A 20,597-nucleotide genomic window follows, 5' to 3' on the forward strand; every position below is an offset into this window, starting at 1 on the left:
AGTAAAGGCTTGGGGAAGGCGTCCAGGGGCGCCTGATGCTGCTCCAGAGACTCAGGGTCAGAGAGAGCTCGTCCTGCTGAACCTCAGAGCAGTCAAGCACTCCTCAGCAGAGAAGGACACAGGGGACACAGATGCCAGGAGACTGTGCCCTGTCTCCCCTGGGGTCCCCAAAGAGGCAAGTGGGGTTTTCTGGCTGAGCATCAAAGTGTGACTCCAGCTGTGGGCTCAGGAGAAAGGTTGTGACATGAGCCAGGAGGCTGGAGAGCTGGGGGCGAGTGGGAGAATAGCCCAGGAGCAAGGGGCTGAAATGAAGAGCGGGAATGAGGGAACTGGGTCACCCTGGCTCCCTGGTGAGGAGAAAGAAGCAAGGTTGCGGGCCATATGCCACCAAGCAGCAAGGACAGGGCACCAGCACCATGGGGGAGCCTCCCGGAGGCTAGGGGTGGTACAGGGGCTGAAGGGGAGCAGGAAGCTGGCAGGGCAGGAGTGGACCTAGCAATCTGAAGCCATCATTTGTCCAAGGCCTGCTGGGCACTGGGCTAAGGGCTAAGCTTGTGGCAAGCTTTAATTCATTTCATCCTCACACTGATCCTTGGAGGAATGGACTCCTGTTTTCCCCACTGGGCAGATAAGGAAGTCAAAAGCAGACACTGAGTTGCCCAAGCCAATTACAAGTGGCAAAAGAAATAAGCCCACAAAAAACTCAAGAGTCACGCCTCATGACCACAAAATGGGTGACAACTATGGCCCCTTCCAGTCTTGGATGGACCATGCTACTGTGTGGGTTCTGAGCAGAAGGTGGCTTTCACGGGGAACCTACTGCTTCATCTTTGACTAGCAGCAAGAAGAATCTGGACTCTTGGCAAGCCAGCTCTAAAAGGACTCATCCTGGCATCCTGGGCAGATTCATGGGAAGGAAGACAGAAGACGCAGCCCATAGCGTCCCAAGAGGGGAGTGTGTGGGTACAGGGAGGTGGGGCCCAGGTGGGGCCAGGTGATGGAAGGAGTTTGTAGAGAGATCCTTGGCATGCCTGTGTGAGCCAGGAGCCTGCAGAGATGATGGGGAGCGTGAAACTTGGATGCATTTGCCAAATGCGGCCATAAGAACCGAGGGACAGTGGAAAACAATTGTCCTCCATGCATCTGCCACCTTGCAGAGGGCTCTGATGGACTCCTGGAAGGGGGACTCGGAGCAGCTGGCCAAGAGTGTCTGAGCCCCAAGCAGTTCCTGAGGGACCCGCCATGCCTTCCAGGAGCTCCCTGCCCCAGCTCATCTCCCTGTTGTCTCCTGCTCTGAGAAGGCCTTCCAGACGGTCTGTGCTCAGCTCTGCTGCCTCCCTGCAGCCTGGTCACCTGTGCATGAGACCGAAAGGGGTCTGTGCAGCCAGGCCCACAGTTCACACACCATGCCAGGGAACTTTGAAGAAGGGATTGTTGCTGGATGACAAGACTCTCTCCTAAAGCCTCTGGAGAGGTTCTCAGGCACCAGCTGAGCAAATGTTGTCTGGGGCTGGGGAGCTAGCTCGGCTGTCTAAGCGCTGCCTGGCAAGCACAAGAACCCTAGTTTGATCTCCAGTACCACATCCTGTGTCAGCCCAGAGCCCCGGTGCACAGTGCCTGCCACCAAAACCAGGTGTGGTGGCACACGCCTATAATCCTAGTGCTGGAGAAGCTGAGACAGGAGGATTACTGTGAGTCTGAACTGCATTGCAAGACCCTGTATCAAATTAATTAATTAATTAACTAATTAATTAAAAAAGAAAATGTCTACCTAAAGGTAAGGAGGTTTAGGCAGCAGCAGCAGCAGCCATGAACCCTGCTCCCTCCTGCCTCCCAGGAGAGAAGTCAGGAAGGAAAAGGAGGAGAGAGAAACGAAGGCCCAGGCAATACAGAGGCTGGGGCCAGCCTGGGCACGTCAGGGAGCAAAGATGCCTTTCTTCCAGCTGTCTGCTCCACAGTGGCGCACAGCCTGCACTGTAGATATCCCCACCCTTCGCTGTAAGGAGGAAGCCTTCTGGCCACAGGGAGGGAAGGTGCAGTGCCCAGGAGCCGCTGGCAGAGGGCAGTATGTGCACAAAATATAGAGGCACCTGGGAAGGTCTGCATCTTCGGAGACCAGCAGCTGGTGATTGGATGGGAAGGACTGTGATTCAGGAAATAGGACCAGCAGCACCCTCCAACCTTCACTTACCCCAAGGCCTCTGAGCAACGCCTGCTCTCTCTCTCTCTCTTTCTCTCTCTCTCTCTCTCTCTCTCTCTCTCTCTCTCTCTCTCTCTCCAGCACACAGCCCACAAACACAGAAGGCCCCCCCCACAGGAGTTAATGATAAACATGTACTGCAACACGATATTTTGGCAACAAGGGATGGCATATCCCATGGTGAGTCCAGAAGCTATAACGCGGCTGGAAAATCCCCATCTCCTGTTTCACCACGGCCATCACAGCACGGGCATTGCTCACACGTCTCTGGTGACACTGGCGCACACAGGTCATACAAAAGTGTAACACCCACAAGTATGTACAACACACAAGACTGGGTAATGATAACAAATGACCATGCCACCAGTTTGTGTATTTACTGTACTATACTATTTACAATTATTTGAGAGTTTACTTGTTCTGTTTATGAAAATTGAGTACTAGGGCTGGCGAGACTCTTATACTATTCTTGGGTGTCCTCTATGGTGAGTCTCTTAATGGATAAAGGGGTGTCACAACTGGGGGCATGGACCACAGAATCAGACTGAGCTGCAGCTCTCACCTCTGCCATTTTGCCACTGTGTGACCCTCATGAGCTATTCAGTCCCTCTGAGCCTTTGCACCCTCACAACTGAGGCACCAGGGAAGTAAAGAAGCCAACTATTACATGAGTTTGGGGGTGGTACCTCAAGGGTGAGGCCACCAGTCCAGACCCTGGTGCGCCCAACCCCACCCAGTGCTGTGAACAGATTGCTCAGCCCCTAGAGGAGGGAAGAGCATCAGCTTCTTCACCTGTAGAGGGGAGGGAGGGAATTACTGGGTCAACAGCTAGGATGTTTCTTCTCCATTTGCACTTGATGGCTTGGTGTATTCTATCTGGAGGAACCAAGTCCCACATGAACATCGGGGGTGCCGTGTTAGCCAGCCCAGAAGGGATGAGCAGTCTTCCAATAAATTGGGAATGGATGCTGGTAGTTGAGAAAATTGTATTTGCAAAGGCTCATGGGTAAGAAAAGCCTGGCTTGCTTACGAGAAGGCTAGGATATAAAAAGGTAAGGAAAGACGAGCAAGGGAAAGGGGACACAGGCACTTTTACACAAGGCTTGCACTTGGAAAATACAAGTCAGTTGCTACCTGAAGGAGATACAGACATTCTTGCAGAGAAAAATGGCTGAAAAGAGCACCTTTGGGTCTCTTCGCTCCTTGTGTCACTCACTTTTCTTCATGTCCCGATCTGCGGGTTAGTCAACAAGGACCCTAGAGGGGGAGTGGGGATGAGAAGGGACAGGAGACACAAAGAACGGAGACAAGACAGGATTTTGATCAAGTCTCGTTTACTCAGGGGAGGTGCTGGGTATATATAGGGAGTGTAGGAATGAGGAAGTCTCGGCTCTTGGGGCTCAGCAGGTATCTAGGCAATGGGGTAAGGTGCCACCCCTGGGGCATAGCACGTGATTCACGGGGAATGGGCAAGGTGGGAAGAACCATAAACTTAACTCAGCAGGGGAATAGAAACTTAAGAAAATGGCTGACACTATTATAAAATGGATACCAGTTAATGGCTTCCCACATCTTCACAGCACTCCTTACTCTTGGAATTGCATTAGATACTGCTGTGTTAGTGACTTATTTCTCTCTCTCCAGTCATCTGTGAGCTCTCTTAAGATCTGGCCACTCTTGTTTATTTTGATTCCCAGCACCTAAACATGCACAGACCTCACACTTGAGGGTGAAAAGCAACTTGGCAAAAGAAGAGGAAGACAGGGACAGTGTGGGGACATGGGGTCAGGAAGTGGAGACAGCAGAGGGAGGCATAGGAAGAAGCAGGAAGGGCCACCCTGGCAAGTCCAGGCAGCAAGTGGAGGAAGCACCAGCTCTTCAAGGAACTGAGCTGCAAGACATGTGGCAGCTCCAACTCCTGGCAGTCCGGGCTGCAAGGCACCTCTGGAGGGGAGCATCATTCTCGCCACCTATGACACAGCGCACAGGGCCCACTGAACTGGCCCAGAAGCTGCATCAGTAATAAATCCAGCTGTTTACCACATTCGGCTTTCACCCAGTGCCCACCTGGTTAGAACCACACAGCAAAGGCCTGCATGAGGTTGGGAACTTGGAGGGGAGCAACAGCCAGACCAAGAAAAGGTAGAACAATGCAGAAGTCAACATCGGGATCACAGATTCCATGCTGAGGACCCAGTGGTGCTGTTTTGGATATGGCTTGTCTCCAAAGACTCATGTTAGAATCTGATTACCAATGTGGGGGTGGTAGGAGGTGAGACCTTTGGGAAGTGACTGGATTGGTGGACTGATGTCTTTCAAATGACTGGATTAGTTCTCTCTCAAGGGCTGTCAGGAAATGGATCTGGCATATCCCATCTGTCTCTCACATACACTCTTTCCCTACATGCCCGCTTCTCCTTTCTGCTCTGGCACCGTATAACAATACAAAGCTCTCACCAGAAGCTAAACAGACGCTGGTGCTATGCTCTTGGGCCTCAGAACTATAAGCCAAGATTAATCTCTGTTCATTCTAAATTCCCCAGCCTCAGCTATTCTGTCATAAGCAACAGAAAACAAGAGACCAACAATAGCCATCATTTATTGTAGAAGCAGAGAACTTGACACAATTTTAGTCAAAGGACAAAAAAAGCCCCTCGGCATTAAAGGTCCCAAAGGCACTGGGCAGAGGAGCTGGCAGCTGGCTGCATGGAGACATCCAAGGTGTGTGCATTAGCTCTGTGGGCGGGGGAAGTCACCCAGTGAAAGGTGACTGGAAAGAATCCCAGTGACACAGCCCTTGGCTGGCCTTCCCAGAACATGAAGAAATGGTAGCATTGAGATTGTGGTAAGAGACAGGGACTTCTTGACCTGGAAAGGGCCCAGGAGAGGAGGAAGTGGCTGGGCTCTGCAGCCTTCTGCTCACAGCACCCCAACTGCCTGTCATCTGGAGGTCTTTCTGGGTCCACAGCTGCTGCCTGAGGTCTTGCTGAGAGGATCCTTGAGCTCGCTGACGCTGACATGGTTGCTTTTGGTCTTGACATCTACTGCTGCAGGCTTGTAGCTGTAATTGCTTGAGGCACCAAAGCCCACACTAAAACCAGCTCCTCCTGTCCCAGCAGTAGTGCTGCTGATCACTGCTGGAAAGGGTGAGGGAAGACCCCAGTCAGCCCTCCCACTGCTGCGGCAGAGGGCCTGCTGAGGCATCCAGGGCTACTGCCCCAGCTCTCCCCTGCTCTGGGTTCATGTTGACCTATTCTCTTTCTTATTAAAGTTTTATATTTTATTAAGATAATTTCATGTGTTTTCCCCATTTAGGCTTTTTTTTTTTTTTTTTTTTTAATTTTATTCATTTCTGTGTGTGTATGTGACCGGCTCAGCCCACCAGGGGGCGGGGCTGGCTGGCATGTGGTGCTGGGGATTGAACCGTGGTCCTTGTGCTTTAGCTGAGCTTGTTCTAAGTAGGTGCTTTAGACCACTGAGCCATCTCACCAGCCCTATTTTTTTCTTTCTTTCTTTCTTTCTTTCTTTCTTTCTTTCTTTTTTCTTTCTTTATGAGCAGAATATACTTATTGAGGGAAAGAAAGCTCCTGTCCAAAGAGGGACAGGAGAGGGGCCCGAGCGGGTAGTTCCCTGGGAAGCTGTCTCTTCCAGGGACTTTTATAGTGTAAAACCATGTAGAGCTAAGGTAGAGAGAATGGGCACTCGCTTAGGTGGAGGTGGGGTGGGACAAAACTATGGTCAACCAATGGGATTACAAGCACCATTGCTCAGGTAAAACTGATTAAATCCAGTATCAAATGGGAAAGCGAGTCATGTAGCAAGCAGGCATGAATAGAGCATGAACACAGGACAGGATCTCTTCCCATTGGGGGTTGGGCTAGTGACTCACTTGGGTCTTTTCAGGTGAAGGATACTCATTTAGAATATCAATCCCAGGTGCTAACCTTTTAGCATTTGTTTGGCCTTTAGGTCTTTAGATCTGGTTCACAGCAGGAGCATCCGTCCCTCCCACAGTTGTCTTTGTCTTCTGTGCTGGCTCCTTCAAGGGCCTGGCCCTGTCTGACTGCCTACAATATTTCTATCTAACTCGGCTGCCTGTAATAGTCCCCCCTCTGAAGAAGTAACCTGAACTGCCGTGAAGGGAAACATGGGCGAAGACCGCTCTGTGCTCGCTCCGGCTATTCTTTCCTGTGGATTTCCCACTGAGAGGTTCTTATGAGCACTCATCGCGTGTGGCTTCGTTTCCATGTGCTCAGCCCCACGTATTTGACCTTCCCTAGCAGTCTGCGTCAATCTATTGATATCAGACTTTAAGGCCTTAGCAGACAAAGCTCTACCAGGGAGTTTCCCTGAGGACAGGACAAAATGAAGACAGGAGCCACATGAACAGAGGACTTCATGCTGCTGCTGCTGCTGCTGCTGCTGGGGTGGGGGGAGGCCCTGGAAATATCCATTTCTCTTAGTATCCAGCATCTCTCAGGATTTAAGCCTGAAGGTGAATGTTTAGGTGCCTTTTTAGAAATTGTTCTGCCTTTCAGGCCTCTTCCAATCCCTTTTCTTACAACATAGGGTCTTTATGTTGGTCTGATCTCAAAGCAAATGGAAGGCGGCCATGAAGCATTGTGCTTACAGCAGACAGCTGGGCGCCATCAGATTAATGATATTATTGTTCTCCATCCATTACTTCCCTTTCACTGCTGAAGTCAGCTTTCTTTGCCATCCTTACATCTCTGCTGAACCCTCTCTGTGATTCCGTTTTGTCTTTTGTTTCATAGAGTTATGGGGACTTAGACTTCTGGTAAAGTGACCATGGTCAGAACTGAGATGCGCAGGTACTTACAGACACTCATGGAATTTGGGTGGTCACCAGACATCCTGTAGGGGGAGAAGACAACAGGTGACTCCTCCCTCATTATCTCCCAGTCTCTCAGGGGGTCACCGCCAGGAATAAGTTTCTCTGCTAAGAACATCTCCCCAACACCATCGGGCCTCCTTCCTTCCTGCTCCCAGCAGGACCTCTCAAGCGATGGAGAACTCAGGAGAGAGCTCTGCTGCAGGAGTCACTCGCTGTCCAGCAGGTCTCTGGGATTCTCTGTTGCATGGCTGATTCAGTCCCACTCCCTCCCACCCCAGGGATCCCATTAGACTTAGACTATTAAGAAGGAGTCCACATCCTCACTCAGCCCCAGACACTGCTAATGCAGCTCTGCGTGTACAGGCAGTCTGAAGAGATACTGCAAATCACAGGAGGAAAGTGGAGACTAATAACATCCCTATTAATCAAATGTTTTTCGAGTAATGATTTGAACTTGGATGACTCTTGCTGGCCATCGTGCACCCCTCCCCACCTGCCCATACACCTTGACAAATCCAGGAATGCTCTGTTTCTCAAAAATTGTGACATTAATATTCTGTCTCACAAGCTCTGTGATTGTCACAATTTGATCCTTCTTGCTGCATAACTTCCCAACCACCAGGGAAGCCTGCTTGCTGGACGGATTTATTTCAGTAGGGCACCTGAACAGAACCACACTGTTTGCCTTGGGCCTTCTATTAAAGCAGAGAGGAAAACTGTCCCACACAGGTTGTCCGCCCCTCACCGGCTCTCCTCGCCCTCCAGCAGCATGCGGTAGGTGGTGATCTCGATGTCCAGCTCCATCTTCACATTCAAGAGATCCTGGTACTCCAGCAGCAACCGGACCAGCTCCTCCTTGCCCTGCTGCAGGGCACCCTCCAGCTCATGGAGCTTAGCCTGGGCGTCCTTGAGGGCACAGTCTCCCTGCTGCTCTGTGTCAGTGATAGACGTCTCCAGGTTGGAGCACTGAGGGGCAAAGAGATTCAGCACTTTGAGTCAGAGTCCAGTTCCGACCTCTTGTGGTCATGACTGAGCAAATGTTTCAATTGCCTCCTGGTTGATTTAACTTTGGGCATCAATAAAATTGAGACAGTCCTTCTCTAGACTTCACACAGGAGCCATCCCAGCTCAGTCCTCAGCATCTGAAGTAGAGACCTATCCCTGGGAGAGTGGAGGGGCTGGGTACCAAGATGGGCTATGTGGACTCAGCCCTGTCCCACCGAACCTGAAGTATCAGCTATACAATTCTAAGAACAACCCTGAAAAGTCTCCAAGTGGCCATACCTAGTGCAGCTCCATGTGTACAGGCTGTCTCAGGAGATACTGTAAATCACAGGAGAAGAGTGAGGACTAATAACATCCCTATTAATCAAATGTTTTCCAAGTAAACTTACCACACCTAGAGTCTCACCCCCAGAACCCCCATAGAGAATTATATTAAAAGTCAAGGATAGGCTTCAAAGATGTTCTTACATAACAAACAGGTTCTACGAGAGACACACACCTCTGGTTGGTGGAATCGTGCAACCCACCAGAGGCCACGCAGATGGAACTGCATGCTTGGGCGCATGTGATAGCTCCAGATCCTTCCTGAGTTTCATAGTCTGAGTGTTTTCTTGCTTCTCAGCTAAGGTTTTGACAGGATCTAAGCACCGGCTTTCTGTTTCTGGGGTGTACCCTCCTGTGGACTTGACTTTGCTTCACATCAAGGAAAGCAGCAGCTAACCCTGATGCCAAACAGATTTATACACTGTCTGAAGCAGGCACTACCACCTTGGCTAGGCAGCCCCTGGCTTAGTCAATGCCCACGACCTCAGGAAGATACCCAGGACCCAGCTACCTCACCCCAGAAAGTTGTGTGTCCTTCTTGGGACTGCGAAGGTCTCATCATGAAGGAGGGTATTAATAAACTCTGCCACCTGAATTCAGCCTAATAGTCCTCTGTCCTTTTTCACTGACCAGGACTCACAGGGTGAACCCAGGAATGTCAAACACTTGGATCTTCTGAATATTGTGGGAGTTGAGAGGGCATGAAATTTTAGCATTCTTTAGAACAAATATTACATGGATTTTGGGGCCACCAAATGCCAAGAGGCGCTGATGTGGAACTGTGAACTTCTTCTTTGGTTGAGGAGGCAAGAAGAGCAAGAAAGGCCCTTGTCTGAGGCCACTCAAGAGATGCCTGACAGCTGGGGATGTAGCTCAGTGGCAAAGGACCTGCCTGCCAAGAGCAAGGTCCTAAGTTCAATTCCAAGTACATAAAAAAAAGACATTTAAATAGGAACCCAGTGTTGCAGGCTCCCCTCAGAAATGTCTGCCCTGAACAACAGAGTGAGGGACTGTTCTAATCTGAAAAATGTCATTTTTCCAGTAATAACCTCACCTAACCATGAGTACACAACATTTGTTACTCTTTCTTCTTCCCACTACCATGGCCCACTGCCCAGAGGAACAGTAGTGCGTGCATGGGGGGCAAAGGTGGGGGTTGGAGGATGAGGAATGAAAAGGAGGGAAAGGAAATGGGGCAACAACCTGCCTAGGAAGCTGAGATCCTGAAACCCTTGCCCTGACCTCAGCACACTTAAGGTAATTTGTGGGCTTGCTGCCTTGCAGGTGTCTCAAATTGTATGCTTCCAGAGAGGGGAGTGGTACAGTGTCCCTCCACAGCACCACCACAGCGAAGGCCACTCCACTACAGACCCTGTTTAAAGTCCTCTATGGATTTGTTGTCCACCAAGGAATTGTGTGAAGTTCCTCCAAGTGGCTCCCCCTACCTACTAAAGGGGAGTCGCCCAATCTCAACCCCACTGGCTGGCTTTGAAGGCTGTGTATAACCTAACTACTCCAACCCAGTGGTGACCTCCACTCTCACTGAGTAGCACTTCTGGTTGGCTCCTCCATGTGCATGCACCACCTCCACCCACTACTCTTGTTGGCTCCTCCACCCGGACACATTCCCTTCCCCTTTACTCCTGTCCCAGTGTAAACCCACCTCTTACAGAAAGTTTCTCTTGTGTCCTCATTCACCTCCAATCCCTCTGGACCTCTACAGTACTTACAACAAATCTTGTGCCATGCACAACACTTTTTCTGCATATGTTCTGACCCACCTCTCCTGGTAAGTTATAAATGCCTAAGGAAGGGACCATGACTTACCCTTTCCCTCATGTTCTGCCTTGTCCAGGTTTGTGCTCAATAAGCCTCATCCACTGATTCACTTCCTACAACTCACCTGTTTCTTCACATTCCCTATCTCTGAGCGCAGCCTCTGGATCAGCCGGTTGACCTCGGAGATCTCAGCCTTGGTGAGTTTGAGGTCATCCCCATGCTGACCTGCTGTGACCTGAAGCTCCTGGATCTGAGGTGGAATGACAAAAGAAGAGAAGCACAGGGCAGTTGGGAATTCATCTGTGTAGGGGTGTTGGGAACAGGGACAATGACCACATTTGTGCTTATAATCAAAGCCATGTTTGTACAATTGAAGATAGCTTTAAACCTTTGCAATGGCCTCTATAAATACTGGGAAATTCATGGGTTTGTTAGCCTCAGAGGAGAGTTTGAAGGAAGATGTAAGGGGAAAGGGAGAGGGAAAATCCACTCTTTTCTCCTAGAGTAGAAGGAACCTCCTCTAGTTCAACAGGATTCTTGAGCCCTCAAATATGAAAGCATTGGTGGAGTCTGAATTTTCAGTCTTCATTTTGACAAAAACAGAAACAAGAAGAAAAACCAAGCTAATGCATTATCCAAAGAAACTGTGGTGGTCTTATCAGATTGTGGGTTATATGGCCTCAGCTGAGAGAAAAGCTAATTCCATGTATGCCTCCATTATACGCTAAGACTGTGATCTACCAAGAGGCATGGTCATGAAGCCTTACTCCAATACAAAGTAGTCTCCACTGTGTCCCAATACACATGCACACACACACAGGCACACGTGGACACACGAGCACACACATGCACCCATGCACATTCACACATACACACTTGACACACAGCTCACCTTGGTCTGATACAGGCACTCAGCCTCAGCCTTGCTCTTCTGGGTGATCTCCTCATATTGTACTCGAACCTCATCAATGATGCTGCCCAGATCCAGGTCCCGGTTATTGTCCATGGACAGAATGACAGATGTGTCACTGACATGGGACTGCATCTGAACAATCTCCTGGGAACAGTTAAGGGAGGGTAGCCAGTTGAGGGGAGGCTCCCATGTGGGGACCATGTCTCCTGATCCAAATTTCCCACTGCTTTTCCTGCCCTTCTTCAATGTTCAAACCCTGTCAGAGCATAAGTGGCTTCCAGGCATAGGAATGGACACGTTGAGTTTCAGCCCTAAGAAATGGGACTCCCCTTTTCACCAGGTACTCTGGACCATCCTACCCTTCCACACTCTCTTCCTCAACAGCTAGCAATCCACCATCCCCTTCACAGAATCCAGTCAGAGCTCTTCTCATGGCACCCAGAGGATTTGAGGGAGTCACCTGCTTCACATCCTGTCCTTTGATCCATGAACCACCCCAGACATGGACCGTGAGCCACCTGCAAGGGGAACAGTCTGCACAAGAGAGATCAGTGAAGCTCTTACCTCTTCGTAAAGGTACTTGAAAAATTTAATATCTTCTGTCAAAGAGTCCACCTTGGCCTGCAGATCGATCTTGTTCATGTAGGCAGCATCAACATCCTAGGAAACATGACCACCAGTCTGCCTTAAGAGGGTCAGCTGCCCTCTCTTCTCCACCTTCCCTGGATCCATCCACTCCCCTCACCTCACACTTCAAAAATGATCCAATCCCAGAGAGAAAACCAACACAGAAGTGCAATAGAATGCTCCGATGTCAAATTGCAGATTCTAGGAGCAGCATGGATCCCAGGCAATGGGACTCAGAAGGAGGAGCTGGGAAGCTAGAATTCTAGTTACTCTTGTCCAAGAAACTGAGTAATCTGGAGGGTTCCTTTACCCACCCTACCAACATCAGTGTGCCAGCTGGTGGGAGCCATCTAAGTTTTGTCCAGGTCTACTGCACCCTTCTTACCTTCTTCAGCACCACGAACTCATTCTCAGCAGCAGTGCGTCTGTTAATCTCTACCTCATACCTGTGTAGGACAGAACAGGACATGGCAGTGTCACTGGGATCACTCAGTTCTGCAAATGCTCACTGAGAAGTTAGAGGTCAGGTCTGTGCCAAGACTGTGGGTATGGTCATTTGTCCCTGAAGCACACCCAGCCTTCCCCAGGGAGACACGGACAAGAGTAAGTTTGCAACTCCTCAGTTCACAAGCAGTCAGCCCTAAAATGAATTACCTGAAAGTAGTGGTGGCAGAGACACTGTGAAGATTCTACCATCTTGATTCCCATTCACAGCTGCCCTCTCTCCTGTTACAACAGGAAGGCATGTCCTCTAGATATGGCACAATGGCCCCGGTCACTAGAGCCCCCAACCCAAAGCAAAAGCACCAGTCTCACTTCTAAGTGTGTGTTATTTCTTATATACATTTTTGCTCCAGGTGAAGCAACTTCTTAGAAACTGTTCAGATGGGGATGGGGTATTTCTCATATGGTGATTTATCAATTGAGGTAATATGATTATTGATCATCTTGTTTAAAGAAACCAAGTCTTCCAGCCCTTGCTATTATCAAAAGGAAGTATTACAAGACATTTGAGCTAGACATGATAGTGTGCACCTGTAATCCCAGCACTTGGGAGCCCGAGGTAGGAGGATTGCCAAGAGTTTGAGGGTAGCCTAGGCTACATAAGTACTAAGTTCAATTCCAGCCTGAACTACATAGTGAAGCCCTATTTCAAAAATGCAAAAATAAAAATAATTGACATTTAAGAAAACAAAGAAATGGACTACTGGCAACAAATAATGCTAAATAGGTAAGCCAAATGCAGCATATACATACCAAGAAGTAGTATTCAGGCTTAAAGGCAATTCTGCAATATAATACCACAGGGATGAACCTCAAGGACACTAAGCTGGGTGAAATAAGCCAGTCATAGAAAAAGCAAACATGTATGATTTTGCTTATGTAAGGTAGTCTTAAAGTAGTCAAATCATAGCAACAGAGGGGTGGCTGTCAGGACTGGAAGGAGGAAGGAAATGGAGAATTACTATTTAATGAGTACAGAATTTCAGTTTTGCAAGATGAAGTTATGAAGGTGGCTAGCAGTGATCGTTGTGCAATGGTTTGAGTCTATTTAACATCACTGACCTACGCACTTCAAATGATTTAGAAGGCAAACTTTATGCTATGTATGTTTTACCACAATAAAAAGTACACATGATACATGCTACCCACCTAGAAATTTGTAGTTTAATAGAAAGGTAAATGTACTCAAAATGCTAATTCAAGGATGATTTATATTAGGATCTGTTATGAGATGTTATAAGGCAGGAACAAAAAAAACCCTTAGTTGAATAAATTAATAGTCATAATAAGTGATTATGAGTAACATTTGCTTTACACCTTCCTTCATGCTATTGTGCTCAACTAATCACGTCACTTCATTCCCACAACAAACTTTTGAAATTATTTCTACTATCACCTCAATTTTATACATGAAGAAAAAGACAATAAAATACTTGGCCGAGATCATAATGCTAATGATTCAAATACAAGATTTTGAACATCAGGGAAACAATGCCTTACATGTGTTTTATACTTTGATTCTTTTAAGAGCTGTTAGAGGAATGAAAATGTCTCTGGCTAATGACTTCTACCTGCGCTACTATGTAGGGCACAAGGGAAAGTTCGGACATGAGTTTCTGGGGTTTGAATTTTGGCCAGACAGGAAGCTTAGATATGCCAACAAATGCAATTACAAAAATGATGTTATGATCAGAAAAAAGGCATATGTCCACAAATGTGTAATGGAAGAACTAAAGAGAATTACTGGTGACAGTGAAATGACAAAAGAAGACGATGCTTTGTGGCCACCACCTGACCGGGTTGGCCGGCAGGAGCTTGAAATTGTAATTGGAGGTGAACACATTTCCTTTACCACATCAAAGGTGGGTTCTCGGGGATGGGGAGTTAGCTCAGTAAAATAAGTGCTTGCATGGCAAGCGCAAGGGCCTGAGTTCAATCCCCGGTTCCGCAAAAAAAAAAAAAAAAAAAAGGTGGGTTTTCTTAAGGTTGTAAATCAGTCAAAAGATCCCAAAGGCCTTTGAGTATTTTACTATTTGGTACAAGACTCCAAATGTGTAGCTTTCAGTCTCACTGGATGCACTTCAAGATTAAACCAACTTAAATTGTATATTTGTGAAGATTTTTGTATATTTGAGGGGTGGGGAGGGAGGGTTCATCATTTATAATATTAGGATTTTTATGAATGTGGAAACAAACTTTTTGAATGTAAACTGAACATAGAAGAATATATAAACAGACTTAATGGTTTTTCTCCCTTGGGTCTAAGTAGATAAGACTATCCACATACACATCAAATTCTGTAAATAAAAGCCACTTTTTCTTGAAATTGTGCTCTAATGAAACATCAAAGTCTGTACAAAAAAAAAGAGCTGTACACTGTACAAGTTATCCTTCCAACAGTTTTATTAGTGTCGAGGTAAGTATCAGCATTAGTTTGTGGTTTCATTTGGTTTTTTTGTTTGTTTGTTTGTTTGTTTTTCCCAATACTTAGGATTGAATTCAGGCCTTTGCAATGAGCTACATCCCAGTCATTTTTTATTTTTTATTTAGAGGCATTTTTTCATTTTTTATTAAGTCAAAACTACAATCCACCTGCCTCAGCCTCATGGACTGCTGAAGCAGACAGCAGTCTGGACTAAAGAGAGGCCCCACCACACCAACTCGGTTCTTCTAAATGTTAGTATTAAAGTTCACAGTGAACCAAGAGTCTTGCCCATGGCTGCTCAGTAAGCAAGTGGTAATTTTGGGACCCTGGATGTGTCCCCTCCAGAGACAGCACAGCCCCTGCAAACCTGTACCTTGAACTATGCCTTTCTCCCCTACTTTCCAGGCCTGGCTTTGATCACTGAACTCCAATTTCCATCTTAATTCCACTTGATCTCAGTTCACACTCTTTTCGTTTCTACTAGGTGACAGATTCTCTACCCTTTCCTCACAAACTGTGCACTCCGTGAGATCAGGAACCATGTCACCTCCTCCCATGCAGTCTCCATACAGAACTCAGGCCCAGGTCCTGCTACAAGGGGACTTCCGAATAAGGATGGGTTAGCAGCCTGAACGTGGAGCAAGGGAAAGAACACAGCCCTGACTACCTGCACCCTGTAAAATTGTGGAAGAAGCCACCAACTCCTAGAAATCCTGGCATCTTCTGAAATACTAAATCAAACTGCACCTAGACTTTTAAATTTTCTTGTGATGAGCTCAATTCAGAGGGAGACAATCTCTAATTTCATAGACATTTCCATTTTATCCTTCACAAAGAGCATAAAATAAATTTTTCAACACAAAACATGTCTTCAAAAATTCATTTTTGCTTAATTTTTAAATTTGTTCTGAGATTAGTGGGGTGTTTAATATTTTGGGAACTGCCACAGCAATCTCACTCCAGAGGGGCCACAAAGCCAGCCGGCTTGTGCATTGGGTGTTGACTCAATACTCTTTCCTCTATTCTTCTTTTTCTAAGAGTAGAAATTCAACATCCATTTCCTACAATTTCAAGCACTGTTCTGGGTAGATGCATTGCTGTCATAGGTCCCATTCTACCTGGATGTCCCTGCCTTTCTTGTGGGACAGAAAATAGTAATGGTCTCAGCAAAGGACCTAAGAAGACATAAATGCTGGCTGGAAATAGAAACCTCACCCGCAGTCACACTCTCCAGTAGCATTTTCTCCGCCTCCTACTCACCTCTTCTTGTAGTCCTCCACTATGTCCTGCATGTTCCTCAGCTCTGATTCCAGCCTCACCCTGTCCCCAGACAATGCCTCCAGCTGCTTCCGCAGGCTGCTGATGTGGACCTCGTAAATGGGCTCCAGCTTCTTCCTGCAGTTGTTCAGGTCCAGTTGTTGCAGCAGCTCCCACTTGGTCTGCAGCACCTGGTTCTGCTGCTCCAGGAACCGCACCTGAAACCCAAAGGTGATCATGACCCACAGTCGCTATACTATTGCCTGTCACAAGTGGGACGGGATAGAGCAAGGCTCACTAGACGCTGTATGCAGCCAGAGGGACATGATCATTTGGATGTCCAAGACAAGAAGCAAGATCCTGTCTACAAGAAATCAGGAAGCAGGCTTAAGCCATGATGTCATCCATCCCTGCCTTGGTGAGTGTTCATGTGATTAGGGTGGCTTCTCATTCTAGATTCTGGGAAACAGCAGAGGAGAAGCAGACTGGGAAGTCACTCTGGTAGTTAGGATGGTTTGTTCCACGGAGCCTGAACTGCTCTTGATTGGTTGAGTTTCTGTTGTTGTTATTGTGCAAAGCATTCTGCCAACTAGTGAAAGTTCCTCATTTCAGGCTCTTGGTAGTCACTGGCATTCCTCTTCTTGCCTACCGCTAAACTTGGTGACACAGGAAACATGTGCAAGAACAACTATCTTTGAAAGAGGAAAGGGATGGTGCCTGTCCTCCAAAGCAGGACTTGTGTTTCTCCTCCTCCTGGTCTAGCACCTCTAGGTACCTCACGCCTCTTCCCTAGCATGGTGGTGCGGTGGGCAGCCCACTACTGATGGTGCCATCAATTTGAGCCCATTTGTAATTATTCTTCTTGTGTTAGTTTCCTTTTCTTCAAGGCAGAATAATAACAGGATCAGTGATTGTGCATTGATAAATGTGTCACTTGGGACAACACTAGGAGCCAAGTAATGTCTCCATCAGTGTCAGCTATGGTCATTATTATTATGTCTGTTCCTTAGTCACCACTTGTGGTCCAGTCCTGTTTCCTCAGTGAAAAGGAGAAGCCCCCTCCCAGCTTCCTCCCCACTCCCTGGGGTCACTGCCATTGAACCCCCAGAGAAATTTTTCCTGCTATGCTCGTTTCTGAGCTCACCTCACTTCACATGCCTTCCTTTAACATGTCCCATGAGCGCCATCTTTCAATTGTGTGGCCTTTTTCTCCTGCTTCCCTTGGAAACCTGCCCATCTTACATGCTCACTGGCTTCCTACCCTTCCAGTGCTTCCCCATTCACCTCCACAGCTTTTGGTCTGTGTCCCCCTATGCTTCTGTTCTGGTACTGACAGCCCACAAGCCATTCATTCCACAGCTCTCCTGCTCTGAGGACCCCTTCCCTTCCCAAGGTCTTGTGTCCTTCCACAAGAAGGAATGAGATTCTCCTTTATTGGGAGCGTGTGCCAACCACTGCAAGCATCCCATTCGGTCCTCCTTAGCTCACACTGCAGTTATATTGTGTCCATTTTAAGAATGAGGAAAGGTTGGCCGAGAGGTATTAACTCGACCCAGTTCCACCAATCACGCTGTACACGGGACCCCACCTCAGACACCCACAGGGCCTGGAGGACCCACCTTGTCGATGAAGGAGGCAAACTTGTTGTTCAGCACCTTGATTTGCTCTCGCTCTTGTACGCGCACCTTCTGGATCTCACGGTCCAGCTCCACGTTGAGGGGAGCCAGGAGGCTCTTGTTGACGATGACCTGAGGGATGCCACCGGGCGGGCACACGGAGGGACATGCTGGCCCCAGCCCCGCGCTGCCGAAAATGGTGCCTACAAAGCCTCCTGGGCGGCCACTGGCCGCGCCGCCATGGCCCAGCGCGAAGCCGCCGCCGCGCTCCAACCCAGCGCTGCGCGCCTGGCGCCGGCTGCCTCCCAGGCTGAAGAGGCTCCTGCTGCCGAAGGGCGTCGCCCCCTTGGCCCCGGCCCTGAACGAAGAGCGGCTGCTTCCAAACCGGCCGGAGAGGACAGCCGAGCAACCGCTGAAGCCCAGGCGCTCGCCGCCTGCTAAGAGGGTCAACTGGCGGCTCATGCTGGTGAGGACTGGGAAGGCTGCGGGGCGATGGCGTGCGGGTGGGCCAGGGCCGCTGCTACCCTCGGCCTGGCTCTGCCCTTAAATAGTCCAGCAGATTGGAGTCAGACTAATTTGTAAGTTGGGAACACCTCTGAGATCACTTGGTTCTGCCTTTCGGAAATTACCATCCTCTCCAAGATTTTTGTCTCTTCCCCCGGACTGCCCGTAAATCTCTACAAAATGGCCTAGAACCCTGCATTTTCTTTGCTGACTTCCTGCATTATAATAATTTGGCTACCTTATCTCCACATGCAGCCTTCCAATTACCTTGCTCCCCAAGGCCAAGATCGTCAGTGTAGAATTCCAGTAGGGCTGGCCCCAGGGTAAGGGAAGCAAGCATCTGGAGCAGAAGCTCAGGCTTCCCATCAGACTGAGCCTTCCCCAACCTGCTCCCCAGAGTTCAGCCCTGGATGACTGTGAAGCACACTGATGCTGAGGACAGGACTCCCTGCTGGACGCCCGGTTCTACCCTGGAGTCTGGTGGGCCTCTGGGCCCTCACAGGTGGCAGATGGTACTTGGAAGTAACTGAGTGACACACTGGCCACTTAGCCAATCCTGGGGTATAATAACAACCAAGCTGTTTACTCCTCAGGGAACAAAGTTGTGAGGACATCTGTGAGTGGTGGAGGTTGTGCCAGACACAGATCAATGAATAGAGGAGTCTAGAATGTCTTCAGCAGGGAAGTGGGTGGGCTTTGTGCTGTAGGAGAAGGAAGGGCTATCGTCCATTCCTTCTAGTGAGGAGAACCCATGAGCTTTTCATTATTTCATGAACTTTCCCCCACCTTCACCCCATGATTTTAGGGAAATTCTTCCCTATAAGCCCAAGAAACAGTTTACTAGTTCTGACCACTAAAAATAGGAATCCAAAAAAAAAAAAAAAAAAAAAAAAAGATTTGGGCTGAAAGAGGAGCACCCTCACATAGCACTGATTACAAAGGGAGTCTTCAGAGTCATCTTTTTCTCTGAAAACTTTATAAGAAGGCGAGATACCTATATTCTGGCACCAGGACTCTTCCACCCAGTCTTAGGAACCAGATGAAATGCCTTTTTCCTATCTTCTATGAAGGCTTCACTCTCTGGATGACTCAGGAGTTCCTCAACCCTGCCATTGTCTTTATTACAGATGATAGGGAGACCAAAGTGACACATGCAGGTTTCAGAGGCCTTGAATATGTGGGGACATGGGCAGATCAAAGGTAGCTGAGGCCTGGGAGGAAGGGCTGTCATGGCACCTGCCTCTAACAGCAGGTTACTATGTCAGCTCAGGTGCCACTACCACCTCTACCATTAATTCTTGGGTTAAATCACTCAGCATGGGTAGACTAAGCCAGAAACATCCCCCAAGGAATATATGTGCTACAACAAAGATGGATAAACTCACTCTAAGCTGATGTTGCAAAATATGCAAGTTATATTGGGTCTCTTTTGTCCTGGAATACTATAGTGTTCTTGGGAAATCAGCAGGTATTATGTGGGGAAGAAATGTGAAGATGGATTCCATGCTGGGCTTTAAAAAGTTCAACAGGTGTCTTATTGTAACACTTTTTAGAGCCATTAATATTTTTAGTGCTGGAGGATTTTTAGAGCAGTGAATCTGTGGCATATGACACTATAATGGTGAATATATGTCATTACACAGTTATCCAAAACTATAGAATGTGCAATTCCAAGTGAGCACTTATATAAACTGTGAGTTTGGGGTGATAATAGCAGGCTTATTGCATCTCACAGATGCACCGTCTGGTGGGGTGTTGACAGTGGGGGAGGTGAGGGATGCAGAGGAAGTCTGTGTGCCTGCCACTCAGCTTTATTGTGAACCTAAAGCTGCTCTAAAAGAGTTAAGTTAAATCAGATGAGAGTGGTGGCACATGCCTATAATTCCTATAATTTGGGAGACTGAGGCAGGAGGATTGCTGCAAGTTTTAGGCCAGCTTGGGCCACGGACATGTGAAGAACAGCCTGAACTACATAGTGAGACCCTGCCTCAAAAGCCAAAAGTTAAATCAGATTTAGATAGATAGATAGATAGATAGATAGATAGATAGATAGATCAATCTAAACTCTTGTTAACAATACAACAAGATATTTAGTGTGAGGAGTTGGAGAGATAGCTCAGTAGAATAAGCACCTGCCTGTCAAGTGCAGGGTTCTGAGTTCAATCCCCAGTACTCCCCCCTCAAAAAAAAAATTTAGTGTTTTCTGTTGCACAAAAGTGTGTTTTTTAAAAAATTCAACCTTTTCTAAATGCAGGGACTGGAAGCATAAAACTATGAATAATATTTTTTCTACTTTTTAATATTTCTAATTTTTCTAATATGAGTATACAATTGTATACATGAGTTATTCATAAATTCTAGTACCAGAAATAAATTAATATCCTAGGTTAGAGCCAAAATGTCTCCCAAGTCACATGGAGAGAAAAAACATTTTCTCAAGCTTTCACAGAGAGCAAATTGGTCAAGCAATGGCTGTGACTCATCCTCATGTCAGACACTGACAAAAGGATGTACAAAAGGTGGTACAGGGCTACAGGATAAATCCTTAGAGTACTTGGCTGACCTTATCAGATACAAAAGTTACATTT

At 47.7% G+C, this 20,597-nt stretch overlaps 2 protein-coding genes across 4 annotated transcripts; one reads left to right on the plus strand and one right to left on the minus strand.

Annotated features, from left to right (window-relative positions):
- Positions 1 to 4,832: 4,832 nt before the first annotated feature.
- On the minus strand, positions 4,833 to 17,967 carry LOC101586152 (keratin, type II cytoskeletal 72). Of its 3 annotated transcripts, none has more exons than XM_023722780.1 (9): positions 17,509 to 17,967; positions 15,893 to 16,107; positions 12,089 to 12,149; positions 11,641 to 11,736; positions 11,056 to 11,220; positions 10,288 to 10,413; positions 7,801 to 8,021; positions 7,041 to 7,075; positions 4,833 to 5,334 (listed from the first exon to the last, which is right to left on the minus strand). In XM_023722780.1, the coding sequence occupies exons 1-9, from the start codon at positions 17,965 to 17,967 to the stop codon at positions 5,141 to 5,143; spliced, it is 1,572 nt and encodes a 523-aa protein (XP_023578548.1). In that variant the 3' UTR covers positions 4,833 to 5,140. The 3 variants fall into 3 exon arrangements, with proteins under 3 accessions (XP_023578548.1, XP_004637915.1, XP_012371609.1); XM_004637858.2 differs by having other exon boundaries at positions 4,833 to 5,337; XM_012516155.2 differs by lacking the exon at positions 10,288 to 10,413 and having other exon boundaries at positions 4,833 to 5,337.
- LOC105743040 (protein mago nashi homolog 2-like) lies at positions 13,755 to 14,228 on the plus strand. Its single transcript, XM_023722781.1, has 2 exons — positions 13,755 to 14,069; positions 14,178 to 14,228. The coding sequence occupies exons 1-2, from the start codon at positions 13,755 to 13,757 to the stop codon at positions 14,226 to 14,228; spliced, it is 366 nt and encodes a 121-aa protein (XP_023578549.1).
- Positions 17,968 to 20,597: the final 2,630 nt, after the last annotated feature.

The sequence above is a fragment of the Octodon degus genome, unplaced genomic scaffold (genome assembly GCF_000260255.1).
Source record: "Octodon degus isolate 3935 unplaced genomic scaffold, OctDeg1.0 scaffold00093, whole genome shotgun sequence".
Lineage (NCBI taxonomy): Eukaryota > Metazoa > Chordata > Mammalia > Rodentia > Octodontidae > Octodon > Octodon degus.